The sequence below is a fragment of the Phyllostomus hastatus genome, unplaced genomic scaffold (genome assembly GCF_019186645.2).
Source record: "Phyllostomus hastatus isolate PE091 unplaced genomic scaffold, TTU_PhHast_1.1 phas_contig_98, whole genome shotgun sequence".
NCBI classification, from domain to species: Eukaryota; Metazoa; Chordata; class Mammalia; order Chiroptera; family Phyllostomidae; genus Phyllostomus; species Phyllostomus hastatus.
Genome location: NW_025333999.1, coordinates 881,419 through 902,689, shown reverse-complemented (window position 1 = coordinate 902,689; position 21,271 = coordinate 881,419). Strand labels below are relative to the sequence as shown.

Here is a 21,271-nt window from a genome sequence, read left to right as displayed (position 1 = left end):
TAAACCACTAGTGCCCCATAGGAGATGCAGTGGGAACAATGGCAATGGGGCTGCTAATAATCCAGGCAACCTTCCTGAAACTTCATCCCAAGACACCCAGCCCACCCAGGGAATCCCAACTGAGAGTGGACTGGCACCACCCCATCGCCGCTGTCCTGAACAGTACATACTTGGCAAATCCAATGAAGTCTTCATGGTTTGTGTTGATGTAGGACTGCTCAATGTCGATGAGAAGAAGAATCTGGGGGAAAGTAGGGGACATTGTGAGTACAGATGGTCTCCAACTTACTATGATTTTATTTATGACTTTTCTATTTTATAACAGTGTGAAAATGATAAGCATTCAGTTGAAACCGTACTTCAAATTTTTGTCTTTTCCTGGGCTAGTGATACATGATATGATACTCTCCCATGATGCTGGGCAGCAAGTTGTAGTTACGAGTCAGCCAAGTGATCATGAGGGCCAGCAACTGACACTCTATAATGTATTCATTGTATTAGATGATTCTGCCCAACCACAGGTTCATGTAAGTTCTAAACACATTTATAGTAGGCTAGGCTAAGCTATGATGCTCAGTAGGTTGGGTGTGCTAAATGCATTCTCAGCTTACTATATTTTCAAGTTATAATGAGGTTATAAGGATGCTACAATGAGGTTATATCTTGATAAACTCATTATAAGTTGAGACGCATCTGTATAGAGCCCAGCAAGGGAAGGAGGGGAAGCAGATGGAACACTTTTCGAATGGGGAGTAGAGTTGGGGGGATGGTGCAGAACCATGCTGCTTTCAAGGTAGGAGAACAGGGGTCACACATACACCTACCCCCAACACACTCTGGAGTACATCGGCAGGAGAAAGGGGACACAGGTGCTTCCAGATATCAAGGACTCACACTAAGTAAGACTAAACCAACAGAGCAGACTGATGCAGCCCTGCATGGTGGTCACAGACACAGCCTCTGGGGCTGACCACCTGGGCTGCAGGCTTGGCTCAGCCACTGTCTTGCTGTGTGACCCTGAGCCCCAAGTTACCAAACTGTGGAATAGGGGCACAAGAGGCCCACTTCAAAGGGTTGAGGAATTCACAATATTTATAAAGTCTTTGGCTAGTACCTGCCATTTCGTAAGTGCTACGTTTAAACAGCAAAGAAAATGTGGCCAGATGAAGACATTAAAAGGAAACACACACACAGGCACAGAGAAGTTGGGATGTCATTCAGATGAGGGACATGCCCTTAAACAGTGCCTCCAAGCCCTCAAGCATAAAACAGACTGGGTGCTAGGCCAGATGGTGTGGGGTTGTTGGAAAATGCTGGGGTGTTCCGACCATGGGATCCACTGTTGCCGGTTTTATGAAGCCTGAATCCCATTCCCCTGGAGCTAGAGGATCAAGCCTAGCAGTGTTGACAGGGAGGGAACCAGGGACTGTGGTGTGTTTGGAAGGGACAGCAGCATCCTTGACAACACTGACAACAAAACAAATGGGAATCTCTCACACTTTTGATGCAGCTTCTAGGCTGCAGAAGCAAAGAGAAATAAGGTACAGATTGGACAGTGAAGGACAAATGAGCCAGTTTCTTCTTCATCAGTGTCAAGGGGAGAGAACCATTCTCAACAGGCGGTATCACAACCAAATACAACACATAGGCTTATTTCAGTTCTGATTTAAACAAACAGCTGCCAAGAGATCACAGCAGACAACTGGGGGAAAGTGACTAAGACCAGGTGTTGGGTGGTATAAAGACAGAATAAAGACCCTGAGTGCACTCAGCAGAAGATAGGTGGGACCCCTCCAATCAGTCACTGCCACTGTGACTGATTGGAGGGGTCCCACTCTCTACCTTTGTGTGTGTTTGGATGGTCTTCACAGGAAAATTAAAAGAAAAAGCACCCTAATGTCCTCTGGCAGGCAAACAGATAACCAAGCTGTGGTCTACACATTCAGTGATCAAAAGTAACAAACTTCAGGAACAACCACAAACAACAGGGATGAATGCTAAATATATAACGCTGAGAGAAGGATGTCAGAATCAAAAGGCTATGCAGCCCTGGCTGGGTACTCAGTTGGTTAAGAGTCATTCTGAGACTCCAAGGTTGCAGGTTCAATCCCTGGTCAGGGCACATGCAAGAACCAACCAATGAATACATAAATAAATGGAACAACAAATGAATATCTCTCTCTCTTCCCCTTCCTCTCTCTCTCTAAAATAAGTCAGCTAAAGAAAAAAAGACTATGTGGTACAGGAGACCATTCACAGAACATTCTGGAAAAACAGGGCAAAACCATAGGACAGGGAGCAGCCATGTGGTTGCCAGGGCTTTGGGATCTGTAAGGGGTCGATGACAAAGGGGCAAAGGAGAATTCAGGGGTATGACAGAATGGTTCTGTATTGTGATTGAGGTGGTGGTTACTCTATGTATGTGTCAAAGCTCAAAGAACTGGGGGTGCTCTCCTTCTCAGGAGCATGTCTACGCCTTTTTTCCCTCTCAGACATGCATCTCCTAAACTGTAAGGGACCCCACAAGACTTGCAATGGCAACAGGCAGCGGCAGCTCATCCCGGGCTAACCCCATGAGCCTCTCTCCAAGGTCCCTTTACTCTGACTTCTCAGTGAGTCAAAGCAGCCCCGCTTGCCTCTTTTTTGTTTTTATCAAAATGTCATTCAAGTACGGTTGTCTCCATTCTCCCCACCCACTCACTCCCCCACCTGCCTAGGCTCTCTTGTTCTTCTATCCTAAGCCCTTCCTTGTTTCACTGTCCCTATGTTTCATAAACGCACTCTCAACATAAAAAAATAATAATAAAAACCAAACTCAAAGAACTTTACACTCAAGATTTCCTACAACCAAATGATATCCGAAAATTAAAACTAAAAGCCAATACCTGGTCCTTGGTTCTCCCCTCCCGTTCGCGGATGTAGGAGGTAACAATTCGCTCTGTCTCCTCTCTCAACCGGGGGTAGGAGCTGAGCTGGGGGGAAAGCAGAGTGGCAGCATTGGCTGGGTCCTCGTGGCTTAGGAAGCAATGTGAACCACATTGAAAACATGGGGGAAAGTGGGTGACATGGGGTAGGCCCACCGAATCCCCACCTCACTCCTGTCTCACAGCTGCTCCATCTGGGAGACAAAGGGACAGTGGGGGGACAGTGGGCCTGAGAGAGTGACAGGGCGCCCATGCGTAAGCAAAGATGCTTTTTGAAAATGCGATTTAGAGGTGGAAAATAGCAGAGGAAGTAGGTGACAGCCATTCCCCTCCAGCCCAGCACTGGGTGAAAGCGAAGACACTGACTAGTTAAAGCCACTGGTCACTGGGGCGAGTGCTCTCGCTCAGCTTGTGAGCACGTAGCAACTGTTCTAGGACGGTGGGTTGGCATCTGGGCCATCTATCCCGGAGGGACCCCCTTGTAGGAAGCTGTTCCTCATCATCTCATCTTTGAAATCCATTCCTTTAACGCCCCCAGAGCCCAAGCTTTGCAGCAGTAACCAAACCAAACACATGAAGAGCCCACCTTCTGCAGTTTGGGTTAAGTCCACAAGTTGAAAATTGAGCAGACTGTCAAAATTCCTTTATGAAAACCTAGTAAATGTCCCATGGTATAAGAACATGAAGGTCTGCACACTGAAATGTTTTACGGCTTGGGTGAGTGTAGAGACGCCCTTTCTCTAAGGGCCCTGGAAACGGCACTGACTCTCGTCCCCAATGCCTGCTAGGCCTCCCTGCCCCTTCAGGAGCCCAAACTGCAAAGGTACAACACCCATGTGATCCAACTTGTCCCATTTTGTCTGCAAATGCCAAGTTGAGATATTGTTAAGTGACAAGTGGACCATGGGGGCGGGGTCCATCCGAGCAGAGTTTCCCAGATGCATGGGTTAAGACTAACAACAGAGGGAGAAGATGGGGACAAATGCATGGGTGATAAGAACGAAACCTTCTGTTACCTTCTCAGCACACTTTTTAATGACCGTGGCCAGTTCTGAGACCACGAGATCAACACACTTCAAACTCGGCTCTTTGAGTTTTACAATCTGTTTTTTCACAATGGCTTCAAAGGCCATATCAGGGGTGAAGAGCCCCGTCCTGGGTCATGCGGAGGGTGGGACCAGTAGAAAGATACCCAGGGACAGTGCAGGCCACACACCCGGGACAGGAGACAGAGAAAGAGAGAAACGAGAGTCAGCTGGTTAGTGACATGCATGGTGAAGCCTGTGCCCGCATTTGCCCCGGAAGCTGCTTCAGATCGAAGAGACAACCTGGGTCTGAGGAGTGGACTTGATCGGGGTTTAATTACGGAAGTGCTAAGGGTCAGTGTCATGGTGCAGACGCTAAGGGTGTGCAGATGCTTTGAGTTCTCACATCTGTGACAATGAGCTCCAGGATGAAAATCTCCAAACCTATCTGGGTTTCTTCCCCTCCCTTTTCCTATGGAAGAAGCTTAAGAAGCAAATGTGGGCTTTTCCAGACTGAGAACAGAAGGCCCAAGCAGAAACCCCTGCCTAGGAAGGCTGACCCAGAGCTCTGTGGCCATCGTGGACGTGCAAGCAAAAACTGCCCACCAGGAAGCGCCTCAGCTGCTTGGCCAAAGCATGTTGCCCTGGGAACCAGACCCTCGGGGGAACCCAGCACATCTTGCTGGGGGGAGGCAGTGGCCTAGACACATAGGCACTTGTGGCCCAGTGGATCTGAGGACTAGATACCTGGGGGAACAGCACTGTTCCTGAGAGTTGCAAGGGAACTAGAGGAGGCAGCTAGGAGTCAAACTGACATTGGGACCCAAGCCCTCATTATGCATTGGCGTTTGGGCCTTTCTCAGTAATTTGGGGACAGAGAAGATCCTGTCTACAGGGAAGCCCAAGGGCATCACTCAATAAGTGACAGACAGGGAGATTCAGGGAGCTTGGCCTCCAGCAGCTGATGCGGGGTCCCTCTCTTTCCCAGAAGGTAGCAAAGCGACAGCCCAATGACACCCCCAATTCCATCAGACACATGCTAGGCTTGGTATCAGGGTCCCAGGGAGCCCTGCCCACCAGTCTGGCCAGTCCTGGTGGCCTGGCACCCCCCCACCCCCAGTTGTACCCAAGCTGACAAGCCCCCACCCTGGCCTCTGGGAAGCTACCATGTTGTTAGAAACCGAGGCAGTGTGGGGGCGGGGGAGGCACAATGGAGCACAGGCTGAAGCAGCACTGGGAGCCTGATACCAAAGCCCTGACCCCATCTCCATGGCCAAGGTCCCCACCGAGGGCCGATACCTTACTGGTACACTGCCTAACTGTATTGATTAGCTCCTGGATAACCAGGTCGACACATTTCAGACAGGGCTCTTTCAGCTTGACGACCTGCTTTTTCACAATGGCCTCGAATGCCAGGTCCGGGGTGAAGAGCCCAGTCCTAAAACCATCCAAACCCGGGGGCAGGGGAGATAAGTCAGAGAGAAACAAAGCATGGTCAGCAATCTCACAGGCATGGGCTGGGTTCCCGAGAAAGAACCAAGGTCATGGCAAGTCTTGGGTCAGATGCCCATGTCCACTACCTGGAACCCCCTAGGGCAACCTGAGGACCCCCATGTTGATGTGAGACCAGACAGCTGGAGTGGCTACTTTTGTTGGAATATGCAGGAGACCCAGGAGGCTTAGGGGAACCTGTGAGGGGGATAAACACTGGGTTCCTATGATCATGCTCAGGTCTGGCTCCCCACCCCCACCTCCCAGGACAAATACGCAGTGAGTTTTCTTAGATGTCCATGGTAACTAGGGCTCATGCCAACTGACTGGGAAGTTAATGTTTAATCCAAGGGCAGCAGACAACCCTGTGGCCCATTACAGTCACACAGGACTGAGTACATCCACCCTCAGGTGCCCTTGGAGAGAGTTACAGCTACTGAGAGATACTCAGGAACCCTGTTAAGACCTCAAGATTGGGGCACCCAGAGGTCTGGGGGGACCAACTGGCTGCAGGGTGGCACCGCAAAGGTGAAGGGAACAATGGTGACTCTCCCTGTAGAACTTGCCTGACTCCATGAATGTTCTTTATGGCATAGCTGATCTCCCGTCTTAGGTCCTTCTCATCGAACTCCATCTGAGAACAGAGAAACCAAACACATGCAAGGACGAACCTGGACCACCTTCAGAACACATGATTATTTGGGCAGTGTTGCTTCCTGTGTGCATTTGTATTCACACAGGAGGATACTGAATTGGTTGAAGTTTAAAATATTAAAACCTAGCATCAGCAAGGATGCTGTAATACTAACACTCTAGCTGTCTTCAAAACACGAACTCATATAAACTTTTTTATGAGCTACTTGTCGTACAAATCAAGAACCTCCAAAAATATACCTATGTTATCAGCTGGTAGTTTTAAATGCTCTAAAAATTTATCTAGAGGAATTAAAGAATTAGCTATATTCACAGAACTATTCCTAACTGCTGAAAAATGTGGGAAAAAACCCAAACATCTCTAAGTGTCCAACAAAGAGAGACTGGTTAAATGCATAATGCAACATACATGAAGTATATTGTTTTGTCATTGACAATGCATGAAATGTTTATGACTAGTTTTGAAAGATGGCCATCACATGAATAAAGCAGGGCATATAGTATTAAAAAATATATATACATACACATGCACACACACACACATATATGTGCACAAGTTTGGATGAATATATATGCCATGTTTCTATGCACAAGGGGGCTTGCTTTCTTTATTTATATGGAACGCTACATGAATGTGCGTGTCACCCTTGCTCAGGGGCTGTGCCAATCTTCTCTGTGTGGGTCCAATGTTAGTATATGTGCTGCTGAATCAAGCACAGGTGGGGCTTTCTGTTTGCATAGAAATAACTGAAATAACACACATGTGATTGCTAACAGAGGTCACCTATGGGTGTTAGGGTTATGTGGGTTTTCCTGCTTTTAGCTTTTGATCTTTAATTGAAAAAACTTTACTGGTTCTTATAAAAACATGTGGTCACAGTAAAAAGTAAAAGTTTAAGCAAATTAAAAAATAAAACAAACCACTCTCAAATCCTAGCACCAAGAACTACAAGAGAATCCTTACAGATCTATGCAAATAGACACATCTAGACACACATGTGTAGCTGCATATGAAAGGATATCACAACATTATCTATGTGTTAACGCTGGGTTCCTAACCTGTTTTTTCCCCCCTCTTCAACATGCTGGGGACATGAGGTTCCCACTACTGTCTACATATCTTGCAAAGAACAAGTACTGATGTTTGTCAGAGGAGAAAAATGAAACTTTTTGTACAACCTGCCAGAAACCTGTAAACTGTCTATTCAGGGAAGGAAACCCGCTGAGGACATCTTCCCCAGGCCACACTCTGCCCACATCAGGCTCAGGCCTAAAGGCTGGAGGTTCAAGACCTCAAGATCTGGAAGGAGGCTAGGCTCAAGGCTGAGCAGAAGGGTGCCTGACCAGGGAAAAGAAGGCTCAGCCTTGGCTACACTACCTTCACCAGCTCGAAGGGAAACCGCTCATGGAAGATGCGATTGATTCGTGCGCCCCCAGAGAGCTCCAGCGTGTCCACTTGGTCTCCAGAGCCCTCAATCCTCTTTTCAAAGTCCACCCCAAACTGCTGGACCATCCTATGAGGAAAAAAGAAAACCCAAACATCAAGTAGAGGTTTCTTTTCTTTTTAAATAATTTTTAAAAAATATTTTATTTATTTATTTTTATTTTTAGAGGGGAAGGGAGGGAGAAAGAGAGGGAGACAAATATCAATGTGTCAATGCCTCTCGAGTACCTCCTACTGGGGGCCTGGCCTGCAACCCAGCATGTGCTCTGACTGGGAATCGAACCAGCAACCCTTTGGTTCACAGACCAGCACTCAATCTACTGAACCATACCAGCCAAGGCTCAAGCAGAGGTTTTGACACAGGTGCAGTGTTATGTCCCGAGTCAAACCATGGTTCAGTTTCCTCTTTCATTTTTAGCAGCAAAATCTATGTGTAGGTCAAAACAAACAAAATTCAGGAGCTGCAGGTGGCAAACATTTGCTACGTGCCAGGCCCATTCTATAGGCCTGTTATGATCATTCATTGAAACGAAGAGGGCACACATTAATCCACTTTGCAGATGATAAGACTGAGGTGCAGGGGTCACAGCTTAACGACCTCACCTCTGCCCTGAGGCGTGACCTAATCCAATAGCACCACGGAGTGAAAAGGAAGTCCTTCCACACAATTTGGGTGGTTGCTGCTGGTATCTACCACCTGCCAACACATGTGAGTCACCACTCCACCACTACAGGCTGAGGCCCTGGATGGATAGCTTTGTCCCTGAGCCTCAGTTTCTTCATCTGGAAAGTGGGTTGATAGTACCAGCATCTCCACACAGGGTCATTATGAGGATTCAGAAATTTCTAGATTTCATCAGCTTCAAGAAATCAATGATCCTAAAATGCGCCAGGGGCTATTCATGGTAATTCACCTAAAACTCCTGAATTTAGAGAAATCAAAGTGCCACATAATTGACAAAATGTGATATTACCATGAGTAGCCCCTTAGAAGCCAGCCCAGCCCTTACAAAGCATTTCTAAGTATAACTAGTTAGTCCTGTGACAATGTGAGCAAAGCAAAGATCTAAGACATTTATTCGTATCTTGGTTTTCCTTAGCATTTCTAACTGCTCCCCAGTCCCATGCACAGTCTGCCTTAATCATTTTCTTATTTCTGCCCCCCAAATTCTTGGTCTACTCAAGCACAGGCAGACCTCAGAGATATGCAGGTTCAGTTCTAGACCACATCAATAAAGTAAATATTGGAATAATGCTAGCAACACAATTTTTTTTCTTTCCCTGTGCATATGAGTTGCTTTTACACTATACTGCAGCCTATTATAAGTTCCAATAGCATCATGTTTTTTAAAAAAGAACGTACATGCCTTAATTTAAAATACTTTATTACTAGAAAATGCTAACCGTCATCTAAGCCTATTAGAAAAATGGCACTGATAGACTTGCATGACACAGAGGTGTCATAAATCTCCAATTTGTACAAAATGCAGTACCCACAAAGCACAATAACACAAGATGTGTCTGTATTGCGTGGAGTTTCCCACCCTGGGCCTGCAGCATGGAGCCGGAAGTGCTCTGGCAGAGAGAAGTCCAGCTCTTCTAAGCAAACACAGGAGATGCTCGTGCACTGCTGGGGAGATCAGGATTGGCCACTGGTGAAGAGGGTTCTCCCTCCACATTTGCAGTGGCAAGGGCATGAGGCAGGGTGTCCCAGATCCCAAGAAGCTCTCTGCCCACATGCAGCAAATGGTGTGCATACTGGATTTCCTTTCCAGAGATACACACACCCCTATGTTCATGTCGCACATGGAAAGGGGACCATGAATGGTGGGCCAAACCCCAAAGCCAAAAAAATTGTGAAAGGCTTAGTAGCACTATGAGAGCAGGAGAGTGGATCAGGGCCAGGATGGAGACTCTGGCCATCTGCCACCAGCTTCAGAAGGGAGAAGATACAGCACATGAGTGCCAGTCTCCCAGGGCCACTGGAGTCCAAGGTGACCTCACAGAGCACCCTTACTAACTGTCATAAGTTGAACCGTGTCCCCCAAATTCACGTCAATATCCTAACCCCCAGCACCTCTGAATGTGACCTTAGTGGGAAAGAGTCACTTCAGATGTAATTAGTTAAGATGAAGTAACACTGTAGCAGGATGGGCCCCAAGCCAATGTGACTTAGAAAAAGGAGACATGTGGACGCACATAGGGACCAGCCATGTGACAATGAAGGCAGAGATGGAGAACACCAAAGACTGCCAGCAAACCACCAAAATCCTCCTGAAGGAACCAACCCTGCTGACCCTTGATTTCAAAAATCTTGGCATCCAGAACTGTGAGACAATAAATTTCAAATGTTTAAGCCATCGAGTTTGTGGTACTTTGTCAAAGAAGCCAAAGCAAACGATAACAGCCATGTCCAGTGCAGGTGAGGTATCTATAGATGACCACAGCCACCAGACACGAGTGGCTGCGAGTGTACAGTCACACTTGCACATCTAGGGAATGGACATTCCTGTTTCCAGTTCTAGAAGGGGAGAGATCCAAGTGCAAAGCACAAAAGCTGAAGATGGAGAACACATCTGAAAGATGCCCCCATCATCTCTGCCTGTGTAAAGAACCTATCTGGGGCTTTAAAGCGACCTGCATTCTAGTCACAGGATGGAGCTGGCAGGTAAAGGAAACTGCATATTACCTGGCCTGATGACCAAGCTGTGCAGGGAGGAGGGGGAAAAGATAGAGATACAGAACAATTCATCATAGTAATGGTGATGAAAGTAAAAACAGTTAGCTTTTCCATCACCAGCTTCCTGTGAGCCACATACTGCATGTGCCCATTAGTGACCTGCAGATCTGCAGTCATGGGCACCAATAATACCTCTCTGGAAGTCCTGGAAGTCACAGGTGGCAAACACAAGGCCCACGGGCCAAATCCGGCCCTCCACCTTGTTGTATCTGGCCTGGCACCTTGTTTCTACCTGGTGACAGCGCTGAGTTCTTGCTTAACTGTTAAGGAATAGTTACATTTATACAGTCCTAAAATTATATTCAGCCCTCTGAAAGCAACCGTGAGACTGAACTGGCCCATGGTAAAAGTGAATTTGACGCCCCTGCTGTCAAACTCATTTAAGTGATATCAATTAAAATATAAGTGTCCCTCAACCTAGCGACCCCTCTTTTAGGAGTCTCCCCTGCTGGAATCCTCACATGTGCACTCAACAATGAATTCAAGAAGCATCTGTTGAAGGAAAAAATACCCAAATGCTGGGTCACAGGAATAACCTGTGGGATAGGCCAGGTGGCCATAAGAAAAAGAAGGCTCTCAATGATGTTTCTGTCAACTGTTCTTATTCTCTTGTAAGGCAACAACCTGAAGATGGGAACCAGGGTACAGAGGAGGAAGTTTTCAGTCAGTCCCCTTGCATCATTGTTATAATAAAGGCTAAGGAAGTCATACAATAAACCATTCAAAGGGACAACAGTAACAAAAAAGGAAGGAGCAGGGCCCTGTTTGTCTGTGCGGCCTGCAGCCAGTAGGAGAAGTTGGGACCTGCGGATGAGATGCTAAAGAAGAAAGGCCCAGCCCTTCTGAGAAACTGCAGGTAACAACCGTGCATCTCCACAATGATATTAAAACTAGCTGCAGGGCCCTGCAGGGCACTGGTGAAAAATGACAATGTGCTAAACCCTGGCTCCAGTTCTGCCCAGGGCTTCTAAAGCAGCACTAAGCAGCACTTTCACAAATTCCACCAATGGCCCCGTGAGATGACAGCTGCTGCCATCTTTATTTAGGGGCAAGGAAAGCAAAGTTCAGAGAGACATGGTCACCAGCTAGCTGGTGGAGGCCCAGCAGGCCCAGGCTTACCCCTAGGTTACAGCACATGCTAGACCAAATCTCCTCTTCAAGTCTGCAAAGGGTCTGTGTTTGCTATGTGGAAAGTTGTGCAGAATGTAGCTGAGCTCATCTGAGCATAAAAAAAGCACTCTCATCCTGACCCCACCATCATGCATTGTCACAAGACTGAAAGAGTGGGGAGACATCAGACCTAAGATGGTCATGGGAGCAATGTCCCTCTGGTGTGCCTGTAGGTGTCTTGTGCATGCCACCATCTGCCATATGAGCTACTGGAAGCTAGGAGTTTCTGGAGCTAGGGAGTTTCTGGAACCCACTCTAGGCAAGTCCTTGCAGTGCTGTGTCCCTGACAGGGCAGAAACCAACAGTGCAGAGGCAGGAGGAGCCCCAGCTGAGAGCCTGAAATCATGGGGCACACCTGCTCCCTTGCCTCGCAGCTGCAAAGCTGTGGCAGATCTCCCAGAGTTCTGAGCTGAACTCAATAGTCAGTATGAGGATCCAAAGAGACCAGGCAGAAGCAGCTAATACAGGGTCAAACTCTCACCCTCGTCTGTCCTCCCAGCAGCAGCCAGAGGGCACCTGTGAGCACTTGAGTTGGGCCATTCCTATCCTCTGCTCAGTCAAGCATAGCTCAGAGCAAGAGCCAAAGTCCTTGGTCCACAAGACCCTGCACACTCTGCCCTCACCTCTTCCCACTCTCCTTCGCTCACTCTGCTCCAGCCACATGGAACTCCAACATGCTGGACACAGTCCTGCCTCAGGGTGCTTGCACTGGTCGGGGCCCCATCAGGGCCGTACGTGGCTTCCTCCCTTACCTCCTAGGTCTTTGCCTGACACTCACTGTCTCACACTGGTGCTCTCCAGGCTCTTCCCCACACTGTATCTTTGCCATTCGCACATTACACATTTACTTATTTACTTACTTCGTCTCATCACCGCCCCCCTCCCCTTTCTGAACACATGGGGCAGGAATAGGCATCTGTCCCATTCACTGTGGTGACCCCAGTGCTCAGGACAGGGCCTGGCACACACTTTGGGAAGTGTCTGCGGAATGAACAGAGGGATGAATGAGGATTGGTGGCCGGCCTAGACTGGAAACCCTGTGGCTGGGTGAATGCCCTGGTGAGCCAGGCTGAGGGGCTGCAGAGGGACACACGTACTGCAGCAGGGCTTTGGTTTTACGTGTGGGGTCATCGGGCCGGAAGTTCTTATATTCCTCCACTTCCTTCTCCAGGGACAACAGCTGGCTCTGCAGCTTGCTGCGCAAGGTCGGCAGTGACTCCCGGATGTGGTTGGTCAGTTGCTGCAGGAGAGAGGTCAGAGGTCAGTGCAGGCACATGAGAAAGGGCCATGCATGATGGTGCCAGGTCCAACACACCCTCAGCCTCAACAGAAAGCAATACAACATCAGCTGGAGTCACGCTTGTGCACGGAGCAGGGAGAGGCTGAGAACACTTTGCGGCACAGATTAATCGGGGTGTCCACACCATAAAGTACATATAACAATGTGCAAGGACATGTGTGCTGACCCAGAGGAGTCTTCCACAAGTGCTGCTCAGTGAAAAGCCCAGGAGGCCACCACAGGACCATGTGGATGGGTGACAGACAGTACATGTAGAAGGCGGGACACGGGGTGGGTACACAGACATGGGGACAGGCCCTACAAGCTGAATGGGAAACAGCTCCCCACAAAAAGGTACAAAATGTATGCATCACCCTTCTTTGAAAGACAAGGATAAAGTAAGAACATGTGTTCATTCACAGGAACAGAGAAAAGAAGATTCATGAGAAACAAAAGTAAAAGAAAAAGGCAGAAGGAGAACTTTTACCGCAGCCCCTCTTTCTTCTACTGCTCTGCTCTTGCGTCATGTAGATTTAGTCATTATTCTTAAGTTTAAAAAAGAGACAGTAGTGCAGAAAAGCTTAGGGAATGAGTCTCAAGATGAGATGTTAAAGAAAAAGCCAGATACAGAGCAGTGGGTAAATACCTTTCTGTTCAGGTGGAGAAAAGAAAGAAGAAAAAAGGGAAGGGAAAGGAAAAGAAAGGCAGGAAGGAGGGACAGAGGAGGGCAATATAGACACATCAACCCTCTAGGCCTTGAGTGTCTCTAGAAGCAAGCCGAGGAAATGATGATGCTGGCTGCCTCCTCATGGAATGAGACAAAATGGGAGTCTCTATGTTTGGGCTGTATGACTTTTTTTTGTTTACTATTATAAGGGAGGGAGGAGTTAAGAGAGAGAGAGAAAGGAAGGAGAGAGAAAGGAAGGGGAGAGAAGGTGAGAAGGGAAGGGAGGAAAGGACAAAGAGAGGCTGGTTGGGAGGAAGGAAGGGCAAACCAAAAGCCATAAAATCATCTAAAAGCAGAAAGTGAAAAGCAGCCTTTTGTAACCACCTGCCCTACAGTAGAAAAGATGTTACAAAACATACATCAAAATACACACAAGGCATGAAGGAGCAACACACTCTGTGGTATGCATCTTGGCTACCGCCAAGTCCTTTATAACCAGGAGGCCTGCCTAGGGTCCCCTCTGCGGGAGCTGCAGGTCTCTAAGGGTGGGCTACGTGCTCTGCAGACCATTCTGGCCTCCAACAGCACCCTAGGCACTAAGGCCACTCCATGTAACTCACGGGGAAACAGAGGAGCGGGGGTGGGGGACACACACCACACACACACACCACTCCAGGAAGCATCTGATGTGAAGCCAGGCCTTCAGAAGGCCAGCTGGGCTGCGGGCTCTCACAGGAGGCCCCAGCAGCCTGCAGGGGACTTTTACTTCCCTTCCTAATCCTCTACCCCTTTGCCCAGGCAGACCCACTTCCTTTCCTGGAGGGCCCGCCCCTTTGGACAATTCCTCTCCTCTTTGCTCTCCTGAGCTGTTGCCTCTGCCTTCCTGCTCTGTGCCCCCTCCCTTTCTGGCCCCCACCACTAACTAACACTTGACTGAGCATTCATCTGTTGACTTCCAAGTCTGTCCATCCCATTAGAAATCTGCCTTCCCAGAAGATACAGCCCTGCTCTTGGGTTGCCCCTGTGTCCCTACGGTGGATATGAAGGAGTGACTCTCAAACTGTCACTCTGCCACAATCCAGAAAGGTGCCATAAAGCATCAAGGTGACATTGCCTTAGCAACCCCAGATGAGCAAATCAGGACAGCTCCTAAGGACAGTCACTGCCTTTTACAGGGTGGCTTCATAATTCCCCATCAGGGACTTGGAGTAAATTGGCACATAAACAAAATCATGTTATTAACATCTGCCTTCCACTAACTAGGAAGATAAGAAGCCATCCCAGTGGCTTCCAAAGTGAGATTGGTTAAACAGAGTAGGGCCTATGTGCTTAGGGAATACTACAGCCACAAAAGATAGCGAGGACACTGTTCCACATGGACAGAGCTCTAGGAGAAACTGCTGAGCAAAAAAAAAAACAAAAACAAAAACAAAAACCAAATCCTCAAGGGTGGCATCCATGACTACGTTATGTCATCATTTATGGTAAGGAAGACAGTATGTGATTCTTGAAAGTCTTTTCAGCTTTTATGGACAGGAAGTCAAGCAGTACCAAGCTGTGGGTAAGAGGGAGGGGGCAGACAGGGCACTTCACTGAATGCTATTTAATATTGGTTTTGTTATGAACCCTGTGAATATATTATGCACGCAAAAAAAGAGAGATAGGAAAACAGTGAAATACTGGAGTTGCTGGCATTTTGGTGCATGCTGCATTTTACACAGCATGTGCACTAAGCACTCAGTAGATGAGATGCCAGTCTGAGGGGGCAGGGATGGTGATGATTCCTGACTGAAGGAGGCTTGGAGAGGCTGGGCCCCTGGCCCAGGGCCACCTGGTCAGAAGCTGGCCTGGGATTTTTTGGACCCAAGAGGATCAGGGTCTGATGTCTTCACACTTAGCTGCCCTGCTTTGGTTTAGGCCAGGCATTCGTAAGCCAGGTCACCAGCCTAAGGAACTAAATGCAAACTTCTGGGTATGTGCCTAAATAACTGAATTAATAGAAATCATAATAGTAACAATGGTAATATAAATGGTGCCAACTTACTGAACATACACTCTTCACCAAGCCATGAATCAAAGGTGGATTGAATCCATTATGATAAAACAAGAGCTGCTCTGAACCAAGGCCAGCGTCATTGTGGATGGCAGATTTGTGCAGTGCACAGCACGGGCAGCTGCACGAAACCACTGCCATACCTGATTCAGAGACTTCTGCAGGTGTGGGGTGCCCATGCGATCAGCCATGTGCCGGTAGGCTGGGTGGGAGAGAAAGAACTTCCTCTCGGCTGCCAATGCTGCGCGAATGTCCTTCTTGCCCTCGATGTCCTTTTGGCTGCGGTTCACCACACCAATGTAGCCTGCAGGGAGAGAGGGTCAAGGCAGGGCCACGGACAGGCAAACTAAGATGCCCAGGTGCTCACTGCAGCCCAGGCACAGAGCTGATAAAGGTGCAGGTGAGTATGTGGATTCTCTCCCATGAGTCTCTGACATACCGGGTTACAAGCTGCATGCATTACTTAGAAGCAACACGGAGAACACAAACACAGCATCCTGTCCTGAAAAGCCAACATGTGTCTGGAAGGAGAGACTACATCCAGCCTGAGTGAAGGGGAGTGGATAGGGACAAGCTTTAAAGAAAGTCAAATCCACGAACTGAGCTTTAAAGACAGGTAAGATGCCCTGGCTGATGTGGCTCAGTGGATTGAGTTCTGGCCTGCAAACCAAGGGGTTGTCGGTTCCACTCCCAGTCAGGGTGCACACGCCTGGGTTGCAGGCCAGGTCCCCAGTAGGGGCCATGTGAGAGGCAACCACACATTGATGTTTCTCTCCCTCTCTTCCCCCCGCTTTCCCCTCTCTAAAAATAAGTAAATAAAATCTTAAATAAATAAATAAAGATAGGTAAGGAAAACAAATATCAAGAAGGGCAATTGGGGGACAGCTAATACTGCCAGACAGTAAAATCTATTCTAAAGCTGTTACACTGGAAAAGGTTGGGTATACTGGGGCATGTATGTCCACAGAGATGAATGGAATGAATAAAAACTCCAAAACCATACTCAGCAGCCGGGGGAACTAATAGCTACTAACACTTGAAATGCAGTGGGAGGAAAAGTGTATTATTGAATGGTTGCTGTTGGCAAAGCTAGGTACCTACCTAAATTAATCCTCAAGGATCATTGATTTACACACAAAATATAAAACTACAGAAGCACTTGAAGAAAACATGAGCTAGTTTTAAAAATGAATGTATTTACATTAAAATTTTCTGAATGAAACCTAAGGAACAGTTAACCATGAATACATGAGAAATGGGGCCTGGGGGAAAGGGTTGAGAGACAGTCTCCTCAAGGAAGAGCCTTCAGTACCATTTTGGAATTTTTTTTCCAAGCGTGAGAACTTATTTTTTATAATAAAAATGCTACTGTGAAGAAAAGATTTGCCATATTTGGAAATTAAGACTAGATAGAGAAAAACATAAAGAAGTGGGGAAAAAAGAGAAGCCAGAACAGCTGGGAGCCCGGAGCATGGATACAAGGCACCAAGCAATATGGATATACAAATGGGTGTTGTGGGAAATAAAGAACTTAGCCTGGTGGCTGACAAATGGTAGGCACTCAATAAACAGAGACAGTTATTCATTGCAATTAATATAATTAAAGCTGGAAAAGTAGACTGGAGATAGGTGGCAAAAGACCTGAAGTGATACAACATAAGTATTTATCCCCATTCTCTGGGCAGGGGTGGTCTGGTGCAATGCTTCTTTTGGGGAGAAGGGGAGTGGCACCAGCCGAGTCTTATACAGACCCGATTTTTGTCCTCTCCCTGTCTGTCATTATACCCATTTTATGGATGAGGGAACCAAGGCAGGCCAAGGTATGGTCACTTGCAAAGGTCTCAAGGTCTCAGAAAGGATCAGTAGGAGAACGTGGATCAGAACCCAGATCCATGGAAAGCCCAAAGTCTCTATCATCCCTATCATCGTAAGTAGAAGGAAGCAGTGGGGGCAGAGTGGAGTGTGGCTTGGGTTTTAGTTCCTCTAAAGGTGCTGCAGTTGAGTCTTTCATAAGCCAAGAAAAAGGATCCCATTGGAGGGATTCTGAAAACTGTGGGGCAAGAGGAGAAAACTGAGAGAGCGCCTGAGGTCTTAAGTCAGAAGGAAGCATGTGACTAGAGACAGGAAGAGGCACTTTCTTGGAAACAGACAGGAAGACAGAGGAGAGGAGACAGGCAACAGTTGAGTGGGGAGAAAGGAAGGTGAGGAGGTCAACACATCCAGCCACTCAGACGGCAATGCAGAGCACAGCTGGTGTCCCTGGGAGCCTAAGATGGTGGTCCCACATGTGCAAGGGGAGCAGAGGGCTGGATTGCCAGTGGAGGGTGTGGGGACAGATGGGGTCTGCTTTCCTTTTCAGCACTGACCCTCCCTTCCTAAACCTCTGGCACGGATTTGCTCTTCAGCCTCTGAACCTCACAGCCACAAATGTCTTTGAGTTTTGCTCCTGACCGCTCTCTATCTAGGGCTGCCTCTCATCAGTGTCTCAGCAGTACTGGGGGGAGGGGGAAGTCAAGGTCTGAATGTTTCCCCCGTGGCTATCCCAGACATCAAAGAAGGAAACCCTGGGAGCAAAAGATAAGACCAAACAAGATGCAAGAGCCAGAAGGTGCCTGCTGCTGAGAGCTGATCCCACACAGAAGAAACGGGAAAGGCAGCAAGTAATTAAGAAAGAAATGGCCTAAAAACCCCAAGACCTACATGGGGAGTCACATTGCACTATAGGGGAAAAAAATAGAACCATCTAAGTGTTCAACAAATGGGGAATGAATAATAATCTGCCCCCACACCCCCATACAAGGGACTCCACGGGACCTTTTGAAGTCATCTTGAAGAACATTCGCCTGTTATGGGAAACTGTTCTGCTATTTTGCTACGTGACATGAAAAATCAGGTCACAAAGCATCATGGTGCTAGGGGGCTGGCATTCAAAACCAGCTCTGCCACTTGCTGGTTGTGTGAGCTGGGGCAAAGGGTTTGGCCTCTTCGTGCCTCAGTGTCTTCATCCATAAAGTGGGGATGAGACTAGAACCATCATGTTGGCTGTTACCAGAATTAAGTGGGCTCTTATACATCAAGAGCTTAGAACAGTACCTAGTACATAACAGACACTTAATGTTTGTTACTCACTCTTTGGAAATAAAAATACTCGGGTTACTCCTATAAGAAGATCTAAACCTAAAACTGAGCCTAATCAGGCCTCTGTCGAGATCTAATTACCAGTTTATAGGGCACTGCTATTGGCCATATCCTGAGTGTGGGCTGAGATCTGGTTTCTTTCACAGATGAATGTCAGAGAAAAAAACAAAGAGGCTGGGAGAGGAAGCTGTTCAAACAGAAACTTAGATACTTATGTGTAAAATGATATGATACCTAGGATTTGCTTTATAATCCCTCAGAAAGAAAATGACAACAGGGGGAGAAGACATGTGGGAGATTCAAGATTAGCTGAGTGTTGCTAACCATCAACGCTGGGTCCATTCTACTTTCAAGAATGTGACGGAAATGTTCATAACTCAAAGTATGAAAATTAATAAAAGTTACAAATTCTTAGGAACTTTTTGGAAGTAGAGCCACAAAGTGTGAACTACTGGTTCTGGAGGATTTAGGCTAGGGATGATTTTAGTTTCTTCTATATACAGTTGACCCTTGAACAATGCAGGAGGCTAGGGGCGCCTACCTCCAGTGCAGCTGAAACCCACATATAACTATAGCCAGCCCTCTACATATGTGGATTCCCAGCAGGAACTGATCCCTGAACATGGGTTTAAACTGTGTGGGTCAGTGTAAAAATCCATATATACTGGATATGTGCAGTTCAACTGTATTTGTTTTCTCACGTTGTCTGTACAGGAGGGTGTTAAGTGTGTAATTGAAAAATGTATACAAACAGAAGAAAAAGATAATGTACGTTCACTCAAAAAAAAAAAAAAAAAAGCAGCCAGAAGGGTTTAGGATGGAGCAGAAAAGCAGTGGCTTCTGGGCAGTGGGGAAAGGGGTGTTGGGGAAATGTATCTGGGGGCATTTGCTGAGGTTTCAGTAATGAGAACAAAAACAAATTTTGTTTTCAAGAAGCAGGGGTGCACCAGCTCTCCTGCTTCGCCCCACCTATCTTTCCTGCCCACACCTGGCCCCGTGGCCTCCCAGGTCTACCCTTCCAGGCTGTACGGCCTCCCACTGCCCCATCCCACAGCCCCCAGCTTCCCACCCAGCCGCACCTCTTCTCAAGGGGAGCAGCTTGTTCTCCAGGACATCCCTGGCATCGGTGCCCTCATCCATCAGGTCGAGCTTCGTGATGACGCCAATGGTCCGCAGGCCTGAAAGAGCCCAGAGGTCAAGAGCACTATTAGGAAGAAATCCCAGGCCACCATGGGTCCAACTGACCCTCCACCCCAACTGCTGCAAGACCTGGGACAAGCTCCAATGTCACCTAGCTGGACTCTAGTTCCCTCATGCCACATGAAGACAGCAATAGCACCAATCTCAGGGGGTGGATCCTAAGAATAAATCTGATGCATGGCAAATGTTCAGTCAATAAACACTGGCTTCCGTCATCATCATTTGTATGATCAGTGACCTCGTCCTGCTGCTGCAGAGTCCAGGGAAACCTCAATGAACTCCCAGGGCGGAGACTCCATGCTGTGCTCTCTGTGTGCAAAGCCCCAACACGATACCAAACAAGAGCTACCATTTCTAGAGCACCTTTTACCTGAACAGCCAGGATTCTACTCTGGATGCCACCTATCAAATTGTGCCTCTCCCAGGTCACCCAGAATCAAGAAGAACCTCCTAGCAAAGCCTGGAACCTGCAGATCAACCTCCTATGGCAGTGTCTGAAGGCCACATGTATGCATGTGTACATGCACGTGTATGACACTCAGGGCACAAAGGGAGGCCTGTAGAGATCTCCAGTGGGCACCAAGGCAGGCATGTAGAGGGTAACAGCACACCCTCCCAGGGGGCTGCTGCCAGCATGCATTCTGCTGAGACTGTAAGCTGGCATCACCTCTTCAGAGGGCAAAGGGATTGCAGCTATGGAAATGCACAAAGCTTGTGCCTGGTCTGGAGCAGAGAAACAGAGCAAGGTAGAGAGATATGACAGGGGAGGGGACCAGGGGACATCAACATTTTTTGAAACATCAAACGTCACTGAGCCACTGTTTATTAAAGACTTGAAACAGCCTGCTGCTCAAGAACAAAGAAAAGGCAACAACGGGGTGCCTGTGGATGGCTATGTATGCACAGCACTACAGTAGTAACACACACATCATGGAAAAATAAGTAAATATCATCCCATTTTAAAAATGTGAGCTTACAAGGAAGAATAAACTTTGAAAAGATATCTACCAAGTGTGGCTACCAGTAAGTTTCTCTGCAAGGGAAGAGAAGCTTTCACTTTTTAGGTTCTATATTTTACAATGGTGACATTTTTTAAATTAAAAATTATGAATACTTTCAGAAGCAGAAAAATACCTCTTTTAACGCAGAATGCCAGCAAGAAGTTCACAAACAGTGCTTCACTGTATTCAGATTTTCTCACCATCTGACCAAGCCTCTGTGACATCTTTGTCCCAGTCACACCCCATTTTTTGTGGGAGATTTGGGGGACAAGCATGCTGTGAGGACCCTGGGTAGGGGCAGCCCCTCCTGGGAAAACACACCTCGAATGACCTTGAGGAGGAGCGAGAACAGCCTATTCCCCATGGAACAAAGATGCTCAGCACACAGCCCTGGATGTTGAGGGGCCAGTAGTCCAGGGTGGGAAAGGGTTGTTGGCAGCTAAACACTCCCCAACTTGGGGCTGGAAACTGGGGAGCTCAAGCCA

At 47.6% G+C, this 21,271-nt stretch overlaps 1 protein-coding gene and 1 non-coding gene across 14 annotated transcripts in view; both read right to left on the bottom strand.

The window, feature by feature from the left end:
- The window catches only part of DNM2 (dynamin 2), an 86,150-nt gene that overhangs the window by 22,700 nt on the left and 42,179 nt on the right, over positions 1-21,271 (bottom strand). For 9 of the 13 annotated variants that reach the window (XM_045853327.1, XM_045853320.1, XM_045853325.1 and 6 more), the window contains 8 exons: positions 19,665-19,763; positions 15,591-15,751; positions 12,546-12,688; positions 7,473-7,608; positions 6,007-6,074; positions 5,249-5,387; positions 2,886-2,972; positions 171-241 (listed from right to left, as the gene is read on the bottom strand). In XM_045853327.1, coding sequence (XP_045709283.1) covers positions 171-241; positions 2,886-2,972; positions 5,249-5,387; positions 6,007-6,074; positions 7,473-7,608; positions 12,546-12,688; positions 15,591-15,751; positions 19,665-19,763 — 904 coding nt within the window. Of the gene's footprint in view, positions 1-170; positions 242-2,885; positions 2,973-3,940; positions 4,080-5,248; positions 5,388-6,006; positions 6,075-7,472; positions 7,609-12,545; positions 12,689-15,590; positions 15,752-19,664; positions 19,764-21,271 lie in introns of all 13 variants that reach the window. The other 4 variants (XM_045853314.1, XM_045853319.1, XM_045853322.1 and 1 more) reach the window with 1 other exon arrangement.
- Positions 6,705-6,811, bottom strand: LOC123828632. Its single transcript, XR_006787478.1, has one exon. It is a non-coding gene; the product is annotated as a U6 spliceosomal RNA (small nuclear RNA).